Here is a 22,167-nt window from a genome sequence, read left to right on the forward strand (position 1 = left end):
AGCCGACTCAAATTGAAATGTGGAGATGTTTAGGGGAATTGTCCGAAGGGATATTTTTTACGGGACAGTTATCATCTAGAGTTTCGTTCTGGGGGGGGGGAGATTTCCACGGTAGAAATTCTTCATGGGGGAGTTTTCCGTGGGATAAATTAGTAGAGTGCTATGTTCCATTTTAGGGCCTTTACGTTCCTTGGCACCTTTCCAAGGCAGATTACCAGACTGGTTATTGCTTTTGATATGAATTGCACATGGAATTATACAAGAAACAGTTTGACGAGATTACGTTCCTTGGCACCTTTTCAGAGCATGTACTTATGGATACCTTTCCAAGTAACGTGATTAAACACGCTTTTACAAAGGAATTTTTTGATTGACATTTGCAAAAAGGGATAAGGAATTCGCAAAATTGGACTCTATGAACGATATTAATTAATGTTTGAATAATAGGAGTGTGATTGATTCTAATTAGTGATTGGATAATTTTTTAACAAGAAATCTCTGAATAAAATATTTTTGGAGGGATGGGTGAGAGTTTTGCTTGCCTTTCATTGGTACCTTTCTAAGCGAGCGGGGATTCCCGTCCGGTTCCTAAACATTGCAAAAAGATAGCAGTATGAGCGGGGATTCCCCACACAAGTTTGTTTCAACTCCAAGTTTTTCAACCAGACTGTTTTTTTTAGCCAGCATCCGTTTTTTAGGAGCCAATCAGAGACATCGGAGCTTGGAAGATGGAGAAAAAAAGAGTTAAAGTGTTTAGCAGTTAAGGTAACCCTGAAGAGCATGTTAATTCAAACCTTATTTATTATAAATTTGGAACAATATCAATCTATAAAAATGGTTAACGATGATAAAATGGTCTTATGACTTGACCTAGCTTTACTTTTTCGATGTGTACTGTATAATACACAAGTGGTGTTTGAGCAGTGTTGTCAGTTTAAAATATGGTCTAACGTTATAGTATACTAAAAAGTTGATACTAAGAGAGATGTAGATGGCAAGAAAAGAATTTTAATAAAGAATTTCAGAACAATCCATAGAAATCCTTACAGATAAACTAGTAAGGTGTATGTGAGTACGAACCATCAAGAATCATAAGCACCAATGCAGCAAGGTTATTTTTTATCCCCATTTATGTGAATCATTTTGATGGACTTTATCCTAAGGAGCATGATAAAGGCATTTGGAGACTATGGATTCAAATGAGAAATTTAAAACTCTCCTGCATGTAGATTATACAGATAATTTGAGTGTTCTAGATGGAATAGTGCCCAGAAATTCAGGATTTTGAGGGGAAGATTGGTTAACTAGCCTATCCCCTATGTACGTCCCTGTTTCCTGAATGCATGAGATTGTTTCATAGAAATGTAAACCCTTCTTTCTATTGGACTACGTCTTGAAAAATTCCTTTTATGTAGGTTGTTTTTATAAATAGCTCCAATTTTGATACAATTTTAATACAAATTTAATACTGGATATCAGGGTAAATTGGCGGAAAAAAATACTGCTTCTTCTACACCACTCCCAGTCTTTAAATGTCGATTTGGATATGAAGAGTTGCAAGTAATATGATACTAGTTACAAGTGCGACCTTTTTTCAAAACATCAAGATAAAATTATGTTTCACAAAAATTATAAGATACTTTTATTAGTGTTTCAGATATAGTTTACACAAGTTTTGTTTTGATGATTCAGCTAATGCGCATACAATATAATTATTTTCGTAATTGTCTTGCAGAGCGTCCAGAGTTTGTTGAAGACCCTCAAAACGTCAGTGTTGCCCTGGGCCGAGAAGCTAGTCTAAACTGTAGAGTAAGGCATGTAGGATCTTACAAGGTACCTTTCATGGCTTTTATTATTACCGATCATAATTGATTATTAGCCTTTTTTATTTCAACCATCTCTACAGCCATGATACCGATGAAACTTATATAATCCCTATTTATAATTAACCAGACTGATACCTTATACAATTTTTTTATTGTATTAACAACTTTATTATCATGTCTTACATAGAACTTATTTTTCATAAGTCTCGGATGGCACAATGGTGAGCATACCCGCTTGTCACGCAAATAACCGGAGTGCGATTCCCCGTTAGAGGGAATTTTTAATATATTGACTTTAAATATAACTGTACAAGCCTACACTATAGTTAAGTTGCATTGATAAGTTAGTATAGGCAAAAGTTCCTTTTTAATTATAAACTAAAATATAGTATATGATGATTTATTTTACTATGGGCTAGAATTCGTTCTTAATTACGGTATTAAGTATAGTTAAGTTGCCTATACATGTTAGTATAGGCAAGAGTTCGTTCTTTATTACAATTCATAACTACTACATGAGATTTTCTTAACTGACACTATTTATGATGAACTACATCGATCCTTTATGTAATTTTGTTTTATGTGCCGGTCCATCTCCCCTACTTGTCAATGAAGTTGCATGTTTTTCCATCTTAGCATTTAATGTCTGATAGTTTTCATCCTTTCTCAATCGATCCTTACACAAACTGCAACCCGGATTACAAACAGGAAAAAGCCTGCGGCTTTTTCTTTTTGGAATAGTAAGAAACAAACCTAAAAAATCAGGTAGATAACTAAGTCCAATATATGCAATTGTTTGATCTTCTTATGATCGTCTTTTAGTATAATATAACATGAAATTTTTTATAATTGTCTCATTGAAAGCCTACAGTGAATAGTGTATTGGTATTCAACTTCGGAGGTCACACGTTCAGTTCCTGCCAAAGACAATTTTTACACATTTGTCAAGTTAAAGTGTAAACGAAACTTCTATTAATTACTACTTAACTAACACCATTTATGATGAACTATGTTGATCCCTTATGTAATTTTTCGCAAAAAATTGATTCTTGTAATTATGTATTTCTTATATTTCTATCTTGTCGAAAGATAGGCTAAGCGTGTATGAATATTGCATTCACTTATTACGTCATATATGGATATAACCTTAAACGATTATAACGTCATTCATCAAGCTTGTACACGAAAATGCAGTTTTTTTTGTCAAAGTTGTTTCTATTTTAAAAACTATTTTATTTTTAATTCTAAAAGGCACTATATGTAGCAATTTCCTTTAAAATGAGCCTTTATACAGCTCTATGATTTTCCAGTGCCCAGCTAGATGAGGAGAAAAAAACGGAAAGAAAAAAGATGCCGTATATGCGTGGTCTCAGCCACTTATTTTGATTTCCAAGCCCATATAATTTCCATGTTGTTCAAGCAAAGACACGGTAAAATTTCTAGGGGTTTCGGACAAGGCGGTTCTAATAGTCTAATTCTTGTTTTGATCAGATTGTTTTTAGGAGTTATGGGCTATTGTATTTTTTCTATGGGGCATGATCGTCTCTTATCAGGTTGCTAGCTACCGCTGCATCCCAGATAGGCACTAATTTCTAAGATCCTTCGCTTGCTCTTATCTCCCATTTACATAAGAAAATCTTGCCCTTTTACCCCCCTTTGCTTACGCTATCATTTTGTTGCACTTTTATATTGCGACCATAGAGCATCAACCCACCCCGCAAGCATTCGTTGGGTGGAAGGACCATATTAGAAACTTTGAATTTTTTAAAATGTTATATATATGAATATGCTTTTAACTGCACCAAAATGTGTGTTTTTTAAATTGGTTTACTAATTATATAGATGTCTTTCTTACGAAAGTAAAGAGCAAAGTTTCAACTCACAGCAGACGAAAAATTCTTACTTGGCAGATTACGCAAGAATATCTACAAAACTACCGAGCATAAACTGACTTATGACATTCTTTAGTATCGGTAAAACTCTAAAAAATGGTGCTTTATTGAAAACAAATTTTTTTTCTCGTTTTTGATGTACACAATGAACATTATCTTTGTTCAATTTATGCTATAAAACAGAATAAGTCGCTATGATTTTTTCTTAAAATAGGACAATACATATAGGTTTTACTTCCTACCTCTGTAAAGCTCTCAAACAAGATATATATAAAATCTTACGACATAACTAAAGAGCCCGATGATATGACACGGTGTTTTCGGGAGTTTGCATAGAAAAAGTTAAGCTATTTTAATAAAAATGAAAAAGAAAAAATAAATTTTTTTTTACTAGGAACTAATTTTTCAAAACATGATTTTTCTTCCTTGCAAAGGGAGCTAACAGAGCAACAGAGCGTTTGCAAACATGCAGTTAATGTTTTTCAATCACAGAAATCGAATGATACCTTTGTTATACTTTCCAGCCTCTCCACTTTAACATACCTAGAGAAAATAGCGAGTACCAGAACGTGTCAAAAATAAAAGTGAAGAACGAAGAATTGTGCTGTTAGAAGACAAGCGACAGCGAGAATCAGAACGAATCAAAAATGAAAGTGATGCAGAAAGGAGTGTTACGTTAAAAGAACAAACCCATCACAATCTTTTTTGACCTTTTTTGGCTCGAATTGTTTTTTTGCACCACAAACTGCCTGAAAACTCTGCATTGCTGTGGGACAGTCTTTTTGGCTAAAATAAATGTCTATGTTAACTTTTTGTATAACAGGACTACCTGCATCTTTATAAACGAATGCGCTACCGCACGGCACTACTGTCTCTGAAACTATAGGCTCAATATGCGTATAGATTTTCGCATCAATTGACTATCTTCGAATTTTTAAACAAGGATAATGTATGTCGAGTTTTTTTTCTTCGTGAAACTTATCTTATGTTAATTTTTTCGTGAAACTTATCTCAAATTTTATTTCATCCTCAAGAAAGTTGTTTTATGTTGATTTTTTCTTCGTGAAACATGTTGCATATTGATAATTTTTCTTCGTGAAACTGTTCTACGTAAATTTTTTGTCTCTTCATGAAACTAGTTGCATTTTGATTATTTTGTTCAAGAAACATGCTGAATGTTAATCTTTTCCTCATGAAACTTGTTGTACTTATAGTTTTTCCGGTAAAACTTATTGTACATTGATTTTTTCTTCGTAAAACTCATTTTATCTTGATATTTTTTTTCGTGAAACATGTTGCATGTTGATTTTTTCACTGTGAAACTTGTACACTGATTTTTATCCTCGTGAAATTTTTATTTTTCTCCTCGTCAAACCAGTTTTTTGCGTGGAACATAAAATACTAAAAAACTTTGCACAATTCTAAAATAGTTCTAACAGAATGAAAAGTAGTTGGTGCAGAGCACAAAATAACTGCTACAAAACACAAAATTTCAACAACATGTAAAATACTTCTTACAGAATACTAAAAGTTAATACACAAACCAAATAATATCTACAAAACAGAAATAAATCTTTCAAAATACAAAATAATACTTTGCATAATTCTAAAATAGTCCATACCGAGTGAAAAATAGTTGGTGCAGAACACAAGCACTTGCTAAAAAACATAAACTCTAACAACACCCCAAATACTTCTTTTGGAATACAAAAAGTTCAAACTTAATCCAAATAATTCCTACAAAACAGAAATGACTCTTACAAAATAAAAGAAATACTTTGCACAGTTCTTAAATAATTCTAACAGAATGAAAGATAGTTGGTACAGTACACAAAATTCTTGCTACAAAACATAAAATTCCTCATAACATTCTCACTACCTTCTAACGAAATGCAAAAAAGTTCAAACATTATCCAAAATAATTCCTACAAAACAGAAATAGCTCTTACAAAATACAAAAATACTTTGCATAATTATTAAATAGTTCTAACAGAATGAAAAATTATTGGTCTTGAACACACAACACTTGCTAAAAAACACAAAAATTCTAACAGCACCCCATATACTTCTTAGGAAATACAAAGAGTTCAAACATAATCCAAATAATTCCTAAAAAGACAAAATTATTCTTACAAAATACAAAAATACTTACATAATTCTAAAAAAGTTCTAACAGAATGAAAAATAGTCGGTGTAGAACACAAAGTACTTGCTCCAAAAAGCAAAACTCTAAAAATATCCCAAATACTCCTTATAGAATACAAAAAGTTCAAACATAATCCAAAGTATTTACTACAAAACCAAAAATTATTCTTACAAAATACAAAAATATTTTGCAACAATTCTAAAATGTTTCTAACAGAATGAAAAATAGTTGGTGCAGAACACAAAATACATGCTACAAAACACAAAACATCCCAAAAACTTATTATAGAACATAATAACTTCAAACATAATCCATAATCATTCCTACCAAACAGAAATATTTCTAACAAAATACAAACAATACTTTGCACAATTCTAAAAGAGTTCTAATTGAAAGAAAAGTAGTTGGTGTAGAACAGAAAATAATTGCTACAAAACGATAAAACTCGAGCAATATCCCAAATATTTCTTATAGAATACAAAAAAATTCAAACATAACCCAAAATGATTCCTACAAAACAAAAAATTAGTGAGTGTAAAACATTTTTAGCTCTTAAAAGGGCTCTTGGGTAATTTTTTAGCAATAGTCAAGGTTAGATTCAATTAAACCTTTGCCACATCTTCGGTCTCTTTTTCATGGAGGCAGCAAAAGTTCAGGTCTTCGGGTATGTGATACATTTTCTTAATCAGGTATCTTCTCAGGCACCCATGGAGCGAAATATCGAACTTCATCTTCGGGATAATGAATTGAATGCAGGTATTTCTCACAACTGAAGTCTTCCAAGTTGAATAATGGAATGTGTTTATCACATTCCACTATTAAGAGATTATCCGTTGGGACGTTTCCCTTAACATAAAACAGCTTGCACACCAAAAAAACTGTGTATTTCTCATATTTGCTCTTGTACTTTTTTTATTTCATAGCCATTTTCTTTGCATGGTCTTATGATTTTATCATAAAAGGAATTTCCGTTTATAAAATTCAATGTTGCAAACACTTGTTTTTCTTTATACTTAAGCATATCGTATTTTAGATTCCATTTATAGCTATAAACTTCATGATATTGTTCATCTAAAAATAAGAATCCTGCTTCAAAAATGACACCACACGAGGAAAGTTTCAATCCGATATATTCTGAGTCAATCACACCGGAAATTATAATAACTGTTAAAAAAATCAATGTTGCACACTGAAATCATTTTCAATACTGAAAAAATTGAATAGTACGGTCTATCAAGCCACGTGTTTTTAACCTTCAAAACCTGTTATTGCTAGATTATAAAGATTCCCTCGGAACCAAAACAAATCACACGAGATTACGTCATTACGACATGTAAATATTTGACCATCTAACCAAACTCTGTTACCTGCAGCCGACATTCAGGCTGCCCCTTGGATGTTTTAAAGACTAGAGACACATGAGTGTGAATTACAACCCGACTGTTACCACTTATTCCATTTCAGTTATAGATGGCAGCATAACATGATAGGTATTGTAACATCAAGTTAACTACTTTTAAGTTAGGTTCATTTCGGCTAGGTTAACATGACCGACAAATAAAACAGGTTTTGAAGGTCAACTACGCGTGGCTTGATAGATCTTGCGATTCATATATTTAAGTATAATAAAACAAAGGATGGTGTGCAACATTAAATTTTATAAACCGAAATGAATTTTATGAAAAATCATATGACCTTGCAATGAAAATGGTTATAAAATAAAAAAAAGTACAAGAGGAAATTCGAGAAATATACAGTTTTTTTGTGTGCAAGCTGTTTATGTTAAGGGAAACGTCCCAAAGGGTAAGCTCTTAATAGTTGAATGTGATAAACCCATTTCTTTATTCAACATGGAAGACTTCAGTTATGAGAAATTGCTGCACTCAATTCATAACCTCGAAGATGAAATTCGATATTTCGCTCAATGGGTGCCTAAGAAGATACCAGATAAAGAAAAATCCATCAGATATCCGACGACCTAAACCTTTGCCCCTTCTATAAAAAAAAGACTGAACAAGCGGCAAACTGTAACAGACTGTGGAAAGACTGAACAGACTGTTTTGTAGGAATTATTTTGGGTTATGTTTGAACTTTTTTGTATTCTATAAAAAGTGTTTGAGATATTGCTCGAATTTTTCTGTTTTGTGGCGAGTATTTTGTTTTCAACACCAACTGTTTTTCATTCTTTTATAACTATTTTAGAATTTGTAAAGTATTTTTTGTATTTCGTAAGAAATATTCCTGTTTTGTCGGAATGATTCTATTATTATTATTGTTATTATTATTATAATTATTATTATAATTATTATTATTATTATTATTATTATTATTATTGTTATTATTATTATTGTGATTTATTGGAAAACCGGTCATACAAAAAAAGGAAAAGGCGGAGCGATAAACAAAAAAAGAGAAAAAAGAAGAAATACACATAAACTTAACAGCAATAACAAACCTAGTGACGAACGCTGGAGCTAAGATCTAAATCAGCTCATAGAACAATTACAAAGACGAGAAAGAATAACTCATTTATACTCTGCACTGCAGGTACGTGACATGTCTTTGTTTTTAAACTCCCAAGTACTGAACAAACATAAGCAATATGAGCACCGTTGCATCAAGCCGCAATTGGTAAAAAACTGACACGAATATTTATCAGTGAATTAAAAATATACAGTAGATAATCATATCAACCATTATAAATATGACAATAAACGTTAAAACAATTAAACGACTCTTTTGTCCGCTGGTCTTGAATTCAGATCACTCTCAACAAATGATTCATTTACTCCAATACACATATATATAAGAGACAAGGAAATTGTTCAATCACGGAATTTATACTTCTTTACTTAAATTAATATGCTTAAAAGAATGGATAATTAATAAACAGTTAAATCATTAGTTATATACGCATTACATTATCAGAGAAAAATTTACACCAATATTGAGAATAACCAGCGTCACTTAAATTGGACTCATACGAAAAAAAGACTAAATCGTCAATCAGTTTAAAATTGCAACAATTACACTACGCGAGAAAACAAATAATTTAAAAAGCACAACAAATATATCTTAACTACTGGACAATCACGGACGACCAAGGATTGTTCAACTTTTTCAAACGGGAATTATAAGCACAAATTTTCTTTTTTCGCAGCTTTAATGGGGTCAACAATGCTGAACTTTCTAACCAGATAGGAGTTGAGGGTCCAAGGGGTAAAACGTAAGAGATACCTTGCGAACCTGAAGAATACTGAACAAATTTTTATGAGTATTTTCCAAAACGGTGATATGTACAGATAATTTGGTAGAGCGACCAATTTGAAAAGTTTCAAAAGAGGACGGTAGCTGAAGCCTAACTAATTGGTTACAAAAGAAGCACATGATAACCAAATTCTAAGTTCAATATGAGCAGTTAACATTTGTCGCTTGTGCATTATTGACAAACCAATGTGAAGACTGACATAGGTGATTTGATCTACTGACTTAATCCTACTATTTCCAAGAGGAATATCCGCAGGCGACGCTTACTTCCAGTTGAAGAATGCAACTTTGCATTTTTCAGCATTGAACACGATTTTAAAATAGTTTTAACATAACGAAAATAGTTGGTGCAAAACACAAAATACTTGCTACAAAACACGAAAATTGTAACAACATACCAAAATCTTCTTATACAATACAAAAAGGTTATACATAAACAAAAGTAATTACTACAAAACCTAAGTAATTCTAACGAAATGCATAAATACTTTGCACAATTCTAAAATAGTTCTAACGCAATAAAAAATTGTTGGTCTTGAACACAAAATACTTGCTACAAAACACAAAAATTCTAACAACACCTCATATACTGCTTATGGAATACAAAAAAGTTTAAATATAATCCAAATATTTCCTACAAAACAAAAAATTATTCTTACAAATTACAAAAATACTTAACATAATTCTAAAATAGCTCTAAGAATAAAAAATAGTTCAAACATAATCCAAAGTAATTCCTACAAAATAAAAAATTATTCTTACGAAATACAAAAATACTCTGTACAATTCTAAATTAATTGTAAAGAAATGAAAGATTGGTGGTGCAGAAAATATAAGACTTACTACAAAACTCAAAATTCTAACAACACCCCAAATACTTCTTATAAAATACAAAAACTTAAAACATAATTCGAAATAATTCCTACAAAACAGAAATATTTCTTACAAAATACAAAAAATACTACGCAAAATTCTAACATACTTCTAACAGAATGAAAAGTTGTTGGTGTAGAACACAAAATACTTGCTACAGAATGCAAAAATTCAAGCATTATCCCAAATACTTCTTATAAAATACAAAAAAGTTCAAACACAACCCAAAATGATTCCTACAAAACAAAAATTAGTGATTGTAAAACATTTTTAGCCCTTAAAAGGGCTCTTGGGTAATATTTGTCAAATAGTCAAGGTTAGATTCACTTAAACCTTTGCCGCTTCTTCACAAGAAACGGTAAAACAATTAAATGACACTTTCGTCCTCTGGTCTTGAATTGATATCACTCTCAACAAATGATATATTTACTCCGATATACATAAATATCAGAAACAAGGAAATTATCCAATGACGGAACTTTCACTTCTTTACTTAAAACAATATGCTTAAAGAATGGATAATCAATAAACAGTTAAATTATGAGTTATATACAAAATATATTATCAGACAAAATTGACACCAAGTCCGAGAATAACCAGCGTCACTTAAATTGGACTCATATGAAAAGAAACTAAATCATCCATTAGTTTGAAATTGCAACAGTTACACTAAGTGCGAAAACAAACACTTAAAAAACACAACAAATACATCTTATCTGCTGGGCCAGTACCGACGACCAAGGATGGTTCAACTTTCTCAAACGGGAACTATAATCATGAATTTGCTTTTCCACAGCTATATTTGTGTCAGCAATTCTGAATTTTCTAACTAGACAAGAGTCGCGGGTCCAAGGGGAAATATGTAAAAGATATTTTAGCAAACCGAAAGAAAATTGGGTGAATTTTTGTTGTGTCAGATTTTGCGAGCATTTTCTAAAACGGCGATATGTACAGATAATATAAGCGACAGAGTTGAAAAATTTCGAAAGAAGAAGGTGGTGGAAGCGTAACTTATTTGTTACAAAAGAAGCAGATAACAAGCCAACTCTACGTTAAATGTGAGCAATTAATAGTTGTCACGTGTGCATTATTGGCGAACAAATGGGAAGACCGAGGTAGGTGATTTGATCTACTGGATTAATCCTACTATTTCCGAGAGGAATATCCCCAGTCGAAACTTACTTCCAGTTGAAGAATGCAACTTTGGATTGTCCAGCATTGAACTGAAGACCTAGTTTTGCATACTCAGATTGTAGCGTTGCGAAAATCTTACTAATGCGCTGGATAGTGCGGCTCAAATTCAGAATGTCGTCTGCATAACATACGCGAGATAAACCAAGACCGGCAAAGATGAGAGATGTGGGAACAGCTGATTCTGCATCAAGAACTCCATTATTGAAGAGTGAAGGGGAAGAAACAGCACCTTGACGGGCACTTTTTTCTACGTTGACCAAAATAACAGGGATTGGTGCGTACACTTGAGAGCCGTCAGCTTTAGATAATTGGTGATTTATTAGGTGAATTTTTAGACGAGAATACACGTCTCGAAAGGCTCTGATATATGAAGGGCTCAGTTTACGTTTTGCTGCATGGAGTAGCATAGCAGCGTGAATGAGATAATCAAATTCTATACGAACATCGTGTCTGGCCAACACGAGAGTTTCACCTGATGCGTCAGCATCGATCAATGCGTTCGGGATAAACGACAAAGCGTGGGCACAACCTTGATGGAATCCAAATTGGTAAGATGGAACATAGCATTTTGCGTTCAGATGGTTAATAATCAAAAGTTCGAAAAGCTTACAGAAAGTAGTAAAAACGAAAGGGCAGAAAAAAGAGCATTGGGTGGCGAGTTTACCTTTTTTTGGAATTGGAGTGAGATCTCCAATCGAGAAGGTATAAATCCTTGGCTAACAATCTTCTGCGTCAAAATAACAATATGGTTCACCAGCAGCTCGATTTCATTCAGAATGTAAAGAACGCTCACTTTATCGATGCCATAATATTTCTTACGTTTTAAGCGTTAGAGTGCTCGCAGTATAGAATCAACCGAAACAACAATATAGTCGGTTAGACAACTAGACAGAAATTTATCACGCTTATCTTCATATTAAGACTGTAGGGTGGCATCTGGTGGGGAGGATTTAGCAGAGAAGTATGAATTCCAATCGGAATCAGGAATAGCTTGAGCAGATAGGTGGGTGCTAGGAGAATCTCTTGATACATTTCTCCAGAAGGAAGGTTGGGACAGAGACGCTTGCTAGGACTTCTCTTCCGCTATCTGGCTCATGTGGATAGGTAGTTCTCTTGTAAAATTTCTATTGGTAGAAACACGAATGTCAGAACCCCAGCTCGTGGGAGAACGGTCACACTGGAGCAACAAATGGTATGAAAATTTGGATTTTCTCCAAGCTTCAACTAGGCTCATATTACTGGACCAATGCTTCGTGACACCCCGACTTATACGTTTAAGAGGTATAGCGGCTTTTTCTGCAGATCGTAGGGCACGGCAAATTTGTGCAAGATAGACATCTAGCAACACCCGTATTTCATTTGCATCAGCTTGCGGAATTCTCATTAGCAGTTGGAACGGAACATGAATTTTATGAAGGAAAGAATTAGTAAATGTTGCAAAAAGATCACCTTGGATGTTTTTTTCAATCTCTTTAAAATAGGGCGTGAGACTGATGTGGCTGTGGGTTGGGAGTATACTGAGCAGAAGGACACGAAATACATGCAGATATTGCAAGGAGGTCTGATAGTTGGACGTCAGTAGCGACGCCGACAGGTGACACTTGAAAATTTGCTGAAGAATCTGCATCGTCAAGGTTCGACACGTGACTTGAATGGTGTGTTTTGGATTATATTTAGAGTTTTGTATTCTATAAGAAGTATGTGCAATCTTGTTAAAATGTTTGTGTTTTGTAGCAAGTATTTTGTGTTCTGTACCAACTATTTTCTATTCGGCTAGAACTATTTTGAAATTGTGCAAAGTATTTTTGTATTTTGTAAGAATAATTTTTGTTTTGTAGGAATTACTTTGGATTTTGTTTGAATTTTTACATTCTATAAGAAGTATTGAGGATGTTACTAGGATTTTGTGTTTTGTAGCAAGTACTTTGTGTTCTACACCGACTATTTTTCATTCTGTTAGAACTTCTTTAGAATTATGTAAACATTTTCGTATTTTGTAAGAATAATTTTTTGTTTTGTAGGAATTATTTGGACTATGTTTGAACTTTTTCGTATTCCATAAGAAATACATGGGGTATTGTTAGAATTTTGTGTTTTGTAGCAGGTATTTTGTGTTCAAAACCAACAATTTTTCATTCTGTTTGAATTACTTTAAAATTGTGTAAAGTATTTTTTTATTTTGTAAAAGTTGTTTCTGTTTTGGAGGAATTATTTGGATTATGTTTGAACTTTTTAGTATTCTATAAAAAGTATTTGGGATGTTGTTGGAATCTTGTGTTTTGTAGCAAGTATTTTGTGTTCAGCACTAACTATTTTGCGTTCTGTTATAACTATTTTAGAATTGTGCAAAGTATTTTTGTATTTTGTAAGAGTTATTTCTATTTTATAGGAATTGTGTTCGATTATGTCTGAGCCTGTTGTTAGTATTAGCGGTGAGTTGTTATTAGTAGTATCACTATGTCTGAGCTTGTTTGTATTCTATAAGATCTATTTGGGGGTTTGTTAGAATTTTTGGTTTTGTAGCAAGTATTTTGTGTTCTGCACCAATTTTTTTTTCGTTATGTTCTAACTATTTAAAACTGTGTAAAGTATTTTTGTATTTTGTAAGAATTATTTCTGTTTTGTAGGAATTATTTGGATTATGTTTGAACTTTTTTTTATTTCATAAGAAGTGTTTGGGGTGGTGTTAAAATTTTGGGGTTTGTAGCAAGTATTTTTGTTCTGTACCAACTATTTCTCGTTCTGTTAGAACTATCTTAGAACTCTGCAAAGTTTTTTTTGTATTTTGTAAGAGTTATTTCTGTTTTGTAGGAATTACTTTGGAATATGTGCCGTGAGTTCAATCTTGACACTTAAAAAGAGAACTTCCGATTTCGTATAGAATGAGCCCTATCCAAAGTTTATACAACCATCTATTCTGTAAAAACTGAAATGCCCCCAGGGCATAACATAAAACCCATTGCCCCAAAGCTCTGGTGGCTTGTGTCAACCCTTGAGGTTTTGTTATATGTTCTTTGAACTATTTTTAACGTATGGAAATTGCACAATTTCTATCACTTCACTTTTGACTCTTAAAAGGGAACTAGGACTTTCAATTTCCAGTCAAATGAGCCCCCGCTAAAGTTTATACGACCACCTCTTCTATAAATACCTAATATGCCCCCAGGGCAAAACTTACAACCCTTTTCCTGAGGGATGGGGGGGAGGTTGGGTCATCTTAAAAGACATATTTACTGGACCTTACCAACCTGCTGAACAGTATGATTGTCTGAAATTTTTAATTGGATGAATTTGAGGAAATTTGAGGGGGGGGGGATAGTTGCCCTCCAATCAATTTCGACTATTAAAATGGGTACTAGTACTTGCAATTTCCAATTAAATTAGCCTTTTTAGAAGATTCTAGGGTATCTCCTTCTATGCGAAGTGCCCTGGTCTAAGACATACAAAAACACAAAAAAAATAATAATAATAAATAATACATTGTACCCATAGTCCAAAAATGATGTATTTGAGGATAACAATCCCCCCTCCCCCATAGCCCTCAGGGCAAGGGTTGTAAGTTATGCCCTGGGGCATATAAGATTCTTATAGAAAAGGTGGTCGTATAAAATTCGGAGGGGGCTCATTGGATTTGTAATACTAAGTTCTAGTGCTCCTTTTAAGAGTCAAAGTGATCAGAGGGAAGGTACCCTCCCCCCCCCAATATTAAAAAAATACATTTTATTACATTTTATTACAAATCTTAGTTTTGCTTTTGGGATTAACATTTGATAGTTTCAGTAAACAAACGAATAAATATTCAATTTAGTTTGACAAAGATTTTTATCTACAACCGTTCTAAGTAGGCAAATTACAGAGTATGTTTTTGCATGAAAATAGAAATTAGGTGCAATTTCGATTTTATACGAAACGTATTGGTAAAATAATATAATAAATTTCTTAATTTTTTTTATTTGATGTTATACCTAAAGTGAGAATATTGTACTTGAATAAGTACAGAAAAACTCGCTTAATTAGGTATGAAAAATAATTAAGATTTTGTTAGCGTAAAATAGGAGTGGGCAACTTTTATTTATTAGAAATAAAAAAAATGAAAAAAAAATAATACATTGTTCCCCCATCGCTCTTTACTTAGGCAGGGCTATTGTGTTGCCTATGATAGTACAACTATGATAGTAATATACTGCAATTACAACTATTTGAAAATCTATTTTTACTTTAGTTTTTGAAGGTTGTCAATTGATATCGATTTTTGTTGAAATAATGTAACATCCTGAAAGAATAGTGTTGTCCAAAACAATCTATTGAAGTCTGTTTAAAAAGGGTATATTTAGCAACTAAACCCTTTAACGAGTGCAACTAAAGTTAATACACTGCGTGCACTAATTGGCAATCTATTTCTGTTATATTTAATGAAGGCTAAAAATAATAAAACAGGGGAAAGTTTTCTCTTGCGTTTCATTGCTCTATAATACAGACTAGACTGTGGTAAATAGTTCTTAAATATGTTGCTACTTCTGGTACTATGATTTCTAGTATGATCCTCCAACCAAAACCACAAAGTGCAAAATGCAGTGCTCTTGCAATTCAACCCCCGTTTAATTATCTCGACCCCTATATAACTCAACCTCCATTCAGCTCACTCTTATGTAGCTCCATTCCAGTCAACTCAGCGCAATTCAACTCAACCTCGTGGAATTCAACTCTCATTGAACTATACCCCATTCAACTCAACTCCCATCCAATTCAACTCTATGCACACCCTATTCAAATCAACCCCATGCAACTGAAAGTCCGTTTAACTCAACCCTCATTCGAATCTTAGGTTATTATAGGTTGAATTGATTTGGGTTGAGTTAACTGGGGTAGAATTAAATGGGCTTGAGTCACATTAGGTTGGGCTAAATTGGATTGAGCTAAGTTGGGATTGAGTTACATGAGGGTTGAACTGCACAGGGGTTTGACCGAGAGTTGAGGTGAATAGGATTGAGCTGTATGGGGGTTGAGTTAAACAGGGGTTGAGATGCACGACGGTTGACTCGAATAAGATTGAAGTTGCATGGGGTTGAGTAGCATTAGGGTTGAGTATAACGGGGATTGAGATCCATAAGGTTTGAGTGGAATGGGTTTAGTTAAACGGGGTTGATTTGAATTTGAATCAGTTGCATGGGAATTGCAAAATACCAAACAGATTTTTCAATTTGTTGACAAATATGGTACTTGAAAAAATGAAGAAGAATGATAAATATTTTCATCCAATTTTCAAAATGATTCATTTCTCATACATCAATTTCAAATTTGGACGAACGTTCAATAGCATATTTCCATTTCATGTTATCAAAAATTGAAAATTTTTATTCCTGCCAATCTTTTGTCCCAAGCATCATATATCATTCGCTCTTGTTATTCTTAAATCAAACAATATTTAAGAATCGCAAATATTTGAATCAAACACTATTACAAATAAAATTTATTTCGCTATTATTGAAACAGTTTCGCATCGTGATATTCTTAATTTGAAGTTATCAGACTTTTGGAGTCGGTCTTTCAGCAAATAAAAGTCGGTTGCAAACAAACAATTTACATTTCATTTGGAAAATCTCATTTCAAATGTATCATTTTGTCGTCTTTTAAAACTTCAAAGCAGGCCTAAACAGGAGTGATCAATTTCAGATTTTTCAGTATTTGCCTGCATAACTTTACTAACTTTATAAAGGAAGCTCGTGGGAACAAACGGCTTCAAAGAATTAAATTTAAAATTAATGTACTCCTTAGTTCCCTTCTCATTAGAAATTAAAACAATTTTATTTAGGAAAATAACTTTCAAAAGATCCCTATACTCTTCAACTTTTATGAATAAATTAAGGAAATGATTTTTTGAATATTTTTATCCACTTTTAATTAAATTTTTTCAACTTTTATAAATGAATTAAGAAAATAATTTTTTGAATATGTGATTAAGTAAACAAATGTGTTCTTATTTAAAAAAGAAAACTCAGCTCAGTTCAGTGGCGTCAGGCCTAGGTCTTTCCTCCCCCTCTATATTTTGAAAAACAACGAATTAAGTCCCCTCCCCGATTTTGAAACTTTTTTTGCCCCCCCCCCCGCCCAACATTTTTGCAAACTGGTGCCACTGGGACTATTAGGGAACGTTTCACGCATGAAGGACAACAGGCATCAATAATTTCTTGTCTTTGTCTTTGGCAGAGTGGGGCTAAATAAAAAGGAGAATGTCCTGTTTTGGAATTGCAAAATAGATGACAAGAAATTACTAAAAGGAAATGCAAAATCCACGGTAGGAAGCAACGAGTTGAGCTTTACAGTACCAGGAACAGAGTAACTGTTGTAAGCAGTGTAAGGAGTTATTGAGTTTTTGGTAGTGACTAGCGACTTATTTAAGAAAAAAAGAAGTGTGGTTGAATAATCAGGCGAAATAATCTGTATTGGTACTCGTTAATTAAATGAAACACACTCAAGAATTACGCTTAGGTTAGTTCTCAGAAAACCGGTTTCATAGCCACAAAGATAAGTGGTGGGTGATAGAATGCATTGGACTTGTATAAATTAGGCTATATATTTGCACATTAGGTGAGTGGGGGTTAATTTAGGTTAGGTTTTTTTAGACAAGGAGCGCTGTTCAAATACTTTACCCCCCCCCCCTAACATGCAAATGTATAGCCCAAATTATACTATTGTATAAACTTAAGGTTATATTTCATTAGGATTAACTTTTTTTCACTTCTTTGGTTTGTTGCGTTTAATTAACCACTGTATACTTCCAAAGCATAATCTTAGTTTGGCTTTTTTGACCAAAAAAGGTTAGGTTAAGTTAGGTGGGAAGTGAGAATCGGTTTCTTGGATCTGCTGTGTCGGCCTTGGGTAGCTTAATGCTACAATGACAGGTTAGTAGAAGTAGCAGTAATAATTCAATAAACATGATTTTTGTCTCTATTACAGAAAGAACATAATAACATATTTTAATGAATTGTTAGAACTTCAGATTCGTCTTATCTGCATTCGTCAAATTTTATGCACATTCAGTGAAGTTAATATTTTTCTAGGCTACTTCTCTGATATTTTTCTAAACTTCTAGGCTTTGGTTGGTTTTTCATTTTGGAAAATATGATGGTCATTTTTTGTTCCCAGAGAACAACGTTTTTTAGTCTACTTGTATAGTCACACTTCAATGAAAATAATTGTACAAGTAATTTCCCATTCCCTAGAATTTCAAATCTTTTCTTCCTAATAAAATTGGCTCAAAAATAAATCGTTGTAATTTTCAGTAATAACATATGGAGTCCCAATTTTCAGTCCATTTTTATAGAGTCCCAACCCGAGAATTGGATGATAAGCCATTCGGCATTGAAGTGAACCCATAACAAAGGTCAAATTGAAAACAAAGCCAAATTTGATCTTCAAAATCAACAGGGCATGAATAATAAAAATCGACTAGGTCAATAGAGGCCATATAACAATTTTTTGTCATCAAAAGAACCGCAGAATGAACACTTTCCATTTTAAAATGGTAATATTTAATGTTTTCATTTAAATTTTTAAGATTAAGAATAAACCGGGTAGACCCATCTTTCTTTGGGACTGTAAAAACAGGAGAAATACAACGTATTTCCTTTATTCTGAAGTCGGGTACTATAACAATAACACCTTTATGCAATAAAATATCAACTTCTTTTCTTATAGCCTCTATTTCTTCAAACGTAAAACTTTTGTTTTTTGTTTTCAAAGCTTTTAGTGGTGTTCAAATCACTGGTTATTGACTGCCATTTTGAGATGTACTTACTAATTCTCCCAGCTTTAAAGTTATCAGCCAAATGTTGTGACTGCCTATTGAAATTAACAGCAAAATCATAAAAATCAAGGTCGGGGTATGATAAATAGTACATACCAGCTGTTTGCGCACCCTTTTCTGGAGATTCTGTAATTTCTTGAATTTGGACCTCGCTTGACGGTCCTGGCTCTGCTTTCTGTGATAATTTGGACGGGGGGCCTCATTCTTCCATCGGCGATAACGGTAGGCCCCCCTTGCACGTTTTTTGGTTTTCCAAAGGATTTTTTCAAATCCGCCACGGATTTAGCTTTAGACGTTGTTTTGGCAATATCTTTGCCAAAAAGATACTCCGTGACTTTGACTTCAGGGGCACATAAAGCTGATGCTACAGTGGGATCTGGGCTCAATTCAAATTTCATCGCATGACGTCTTTTTAAACTTAGATCGTAATTGGTGAGGCCAAGCATGTGAACTGCATCTGTAAGGTTTTTGACAGCTTTTTCTTTAATATGCTCATTTTCTATCTCAAGAATCGCATTTGCTGCCTCTAAAACACAAAATGTTGAGTGAGCAATTGTCCGCTGCACTTGAAGGGCCTTAGCATCCCTCTGTTTAGCCTGTGATGAGAGAATAGCCCAAATTTCACTATTCACCTTTGGAGGAACGATTTTTTTGTTATTCGCAGGCCTAGGGTGGTGCTCAAATAACTCTTTTAGTTTCACTATTTCCAAAGGCTCAGAAAAAGCTCTATTTGCAACTTTGGCAAGTTTCTTATGGATCATAGGACCCTGTTTGGTACCAGAACGTTCTTCAGAAATCTTTTTGAATAGAGCGTTATTTGACGTGTTTTCTTTTAATCTTTTACCTTTGTGTTTTTCCGGAGAAGCTTTGCGCTTTGTGTCATGGATTTTTGTGGGGCTCCGAGAGCAAGATTTTTCGTTCCTAGAACTAATTTCAGGGCTCCGAGAGCTATACCGAGCACGAGTTTGAAACTCTGGGCTCCGAGAGCCATTTGTTTGATCGCTATCACTCTCACTTGAGAGTATTCTGCGACGCGAATGAGTTTTATATTGCCTGCCACGCCTCTCACGATCATAATCTTCATCGACTAAATTGTCCAACAATCCAATCACTAACTCACTATCACTCATTATTTAATTTGGTCTGAATCAAAGCGAATGCTTTCGTCAACTGGGTTTGTTTTGGTCAATCGAGGCGATTGCGAAGGTCTATCTCAGTTGAACTCGAAGGCGGAGCTAAGGCGCTCCTTTTGGAGTAGAATATGAATTAATAGCAATCGTCATTTTTCTCATCCTAAAATCTGTATTTCCAAAAATAAATTTATTATTTATTTCTAATAAGTAAAAGTTGCCCACTCCTATTTTACGGTAACAAAATCTTAATTATTTTTGATACCTAATTAAGCGAGTTTTTCTGTACTTATTCAAGGATAATATTCTCACTTTAGGTATAACATCAAATAAAAAGAATTAAGAAATTGATTATATTATTTTACCAATACGTTTCGTATAAAATCGAAATTGCACCTAATTTCTATTTTCATGCAAAAACATACTCTGTAATTTGCCTACTTAGAACGGTTGTAGATAAAAATCTTTGTCAAACTAAATTGAATATTTATTCGTTTGTTTACTGAAACTATCAAATGTTAATCCCAAAAGCAAAACTAAGATTTGTAATAAAATGTAATAAAATGTATTTTTTTTAATATTGTTATTAGTATTTCTGAAAAATTTAAAGCACTTGTTGTTCCACTTTTCCTTTGGAAATTATAACTCTAATATTTCCCATAAGGAAAGAACAGGTAAGGAAACCTTGTCATATTAAATTTCTATTCATACTTAACAAAGTGAAAATTGGTATCCTTTCTTATAAAAATAATTTTCTCCCAATTCCAGAAACAGTCTTAAAAACCTTAACTTACCAAAATAAATTATTCCTGGAAAATCTGTGCGAGGTTTAAAATTAGGCATAGTTAATAAAGCGAATAAATTTTTTTATACATTTTGTTCGTTTTGCTCATATATTCCACTGTGTACCCAGGTCATGAAATTAAATTTATTCTGCATAATAAAATAAATTTTGTTTCTAGAAAAACTAGCAGCCCAGCTTAATCCGCTTTTTCTTGGAAAATTTGTTATCTTATTTTAATTCGTAAGAATAAAACCGTGAAAAAACTTATAATCTTCAGCTTACGTGATTATCTCCGTCATTGCTTTTCTCAGTTATAAATTGGGATCAACCATGTTGATCTAACATATAAAGTTTATTACTCCATGCTAAGTATATACTTCCAACAATATATATGTATACTGCTTTTTAGCCCTTTTCCGTACGAATATTACAATATCTGACGTGTCCATAAAAATATAACTGCAAATTCATTTATGTAATCTTCAGTTGTTTCACATAGTCAATAGATGTAACAAATTAGCTGGGTTACTTGTATATAACGTTGTGTTCGAGATATAAAAATTGACAAGCTTTTTCGGCCAAAATAAATTGCTTTGTTCAGGCAGCGTCTTTTGGTAATTTAAACAACACCCTCAGCAGTTCCTGGAAGTTTTTAACTTAATACCCTTAGAATCTCCTGGGATATTGCCGATACGTCCTTTCAATAACGTGTATGTACATAGTGTTGTTTTATTTAGTTAAACAGCCCCTCATCATTCTCTAATTTATTCACCTTAATACCCTTGGCCTTATTACTAAACTGACAAACTTAAATAAGTGCATACTGCTACTACTGCTGCTACTACTACTACTACTACTTCGACATCTACTACTTGTAAATGAAGCTAAAGGTACTAGGGTAAAACTTACAAGGAGTGTTCAAAGGGATGCTGAACTAAATCAACGCACACTAGGTGTATGTAGACACTATCCTGTCAAAAAGGCGTATCAGTTATATCCAAGAAACAGATTAGAGTATTAAGTTGAAACTTTCAGGGCACGTTGTGGGGGGGGGGGGGGCTGAAGTGAACAAAAGAAGTGATGTGTATACATGGGCGCCCATAAGCTGAATTCCAGGGGGGCAAACCTCGTCTAATTGGCAATTTTAATGCTATATAATAGAAATATCAGAACAAAAGTATAAAAATAAGGCAGCATCATTCAGCCAGGGGGGAGGGAGCCCCCTGCCCCCCCCCCCATATGGGCGCC

The 22,167-nt window shown here is 33.4% G+C and overlaps 2 protein-coding genes across 4 annotated transcripts in view; one reads left to right on the forward strand and one right to left on the reverse strand.

Moving 5' to 3' along the window:
- LOC148948539 (lachesin-like) overlaps positions 1-22,167 on the forward strand; it is a 232,493-nt gene that overhangs the window by 30,542 nt on the left and 179,784 nt on the right. For all 3 annotated transcript variants that reach the window (XM_089093973.1, XM_089093976.1, XM_089093975.1), the window contains exon 2: positions 1,736-1,833. In XM_089093973.1, coding sequence (XP_088950099.1) covers positions 1,736-1,833 — 98 coding nt within the window. The remainder of the gene's footprint in view (positions 1-1,735; positions 1,834-22,167) is intronic.
- LOC148948540 (uncharacterized) lies at positions 19,071-20,153 on the reverse strand. The gene has a single exon (XM_089094512.1). It carries the CDS (start codon positions 20,133-20,135, stop codon positions 19,071-19,073), a length of 1,065 nt encoding a protein of 354 aa, XP_088950638.1. The 5' UTR covers positions 20,136-20,153.

The sequence above is a fragment of the Artemia sp. Qi Xiang Cuo genome, chromosome 9, assembly GCF_049724085.1.
Source record: "Artemia sp. Qi Xiang Cuo chromosome 9, ASM4972408v1, whole genome shotgun sequence".
In the NCBI taxonomy this organism is placed as follows: Eukaryota; Metazoa; Arthropoda; class Branchiopoda; order Anostraca; family Artemiidae; genus Artemia; species Artemia sp. Qi Xiang Cuo.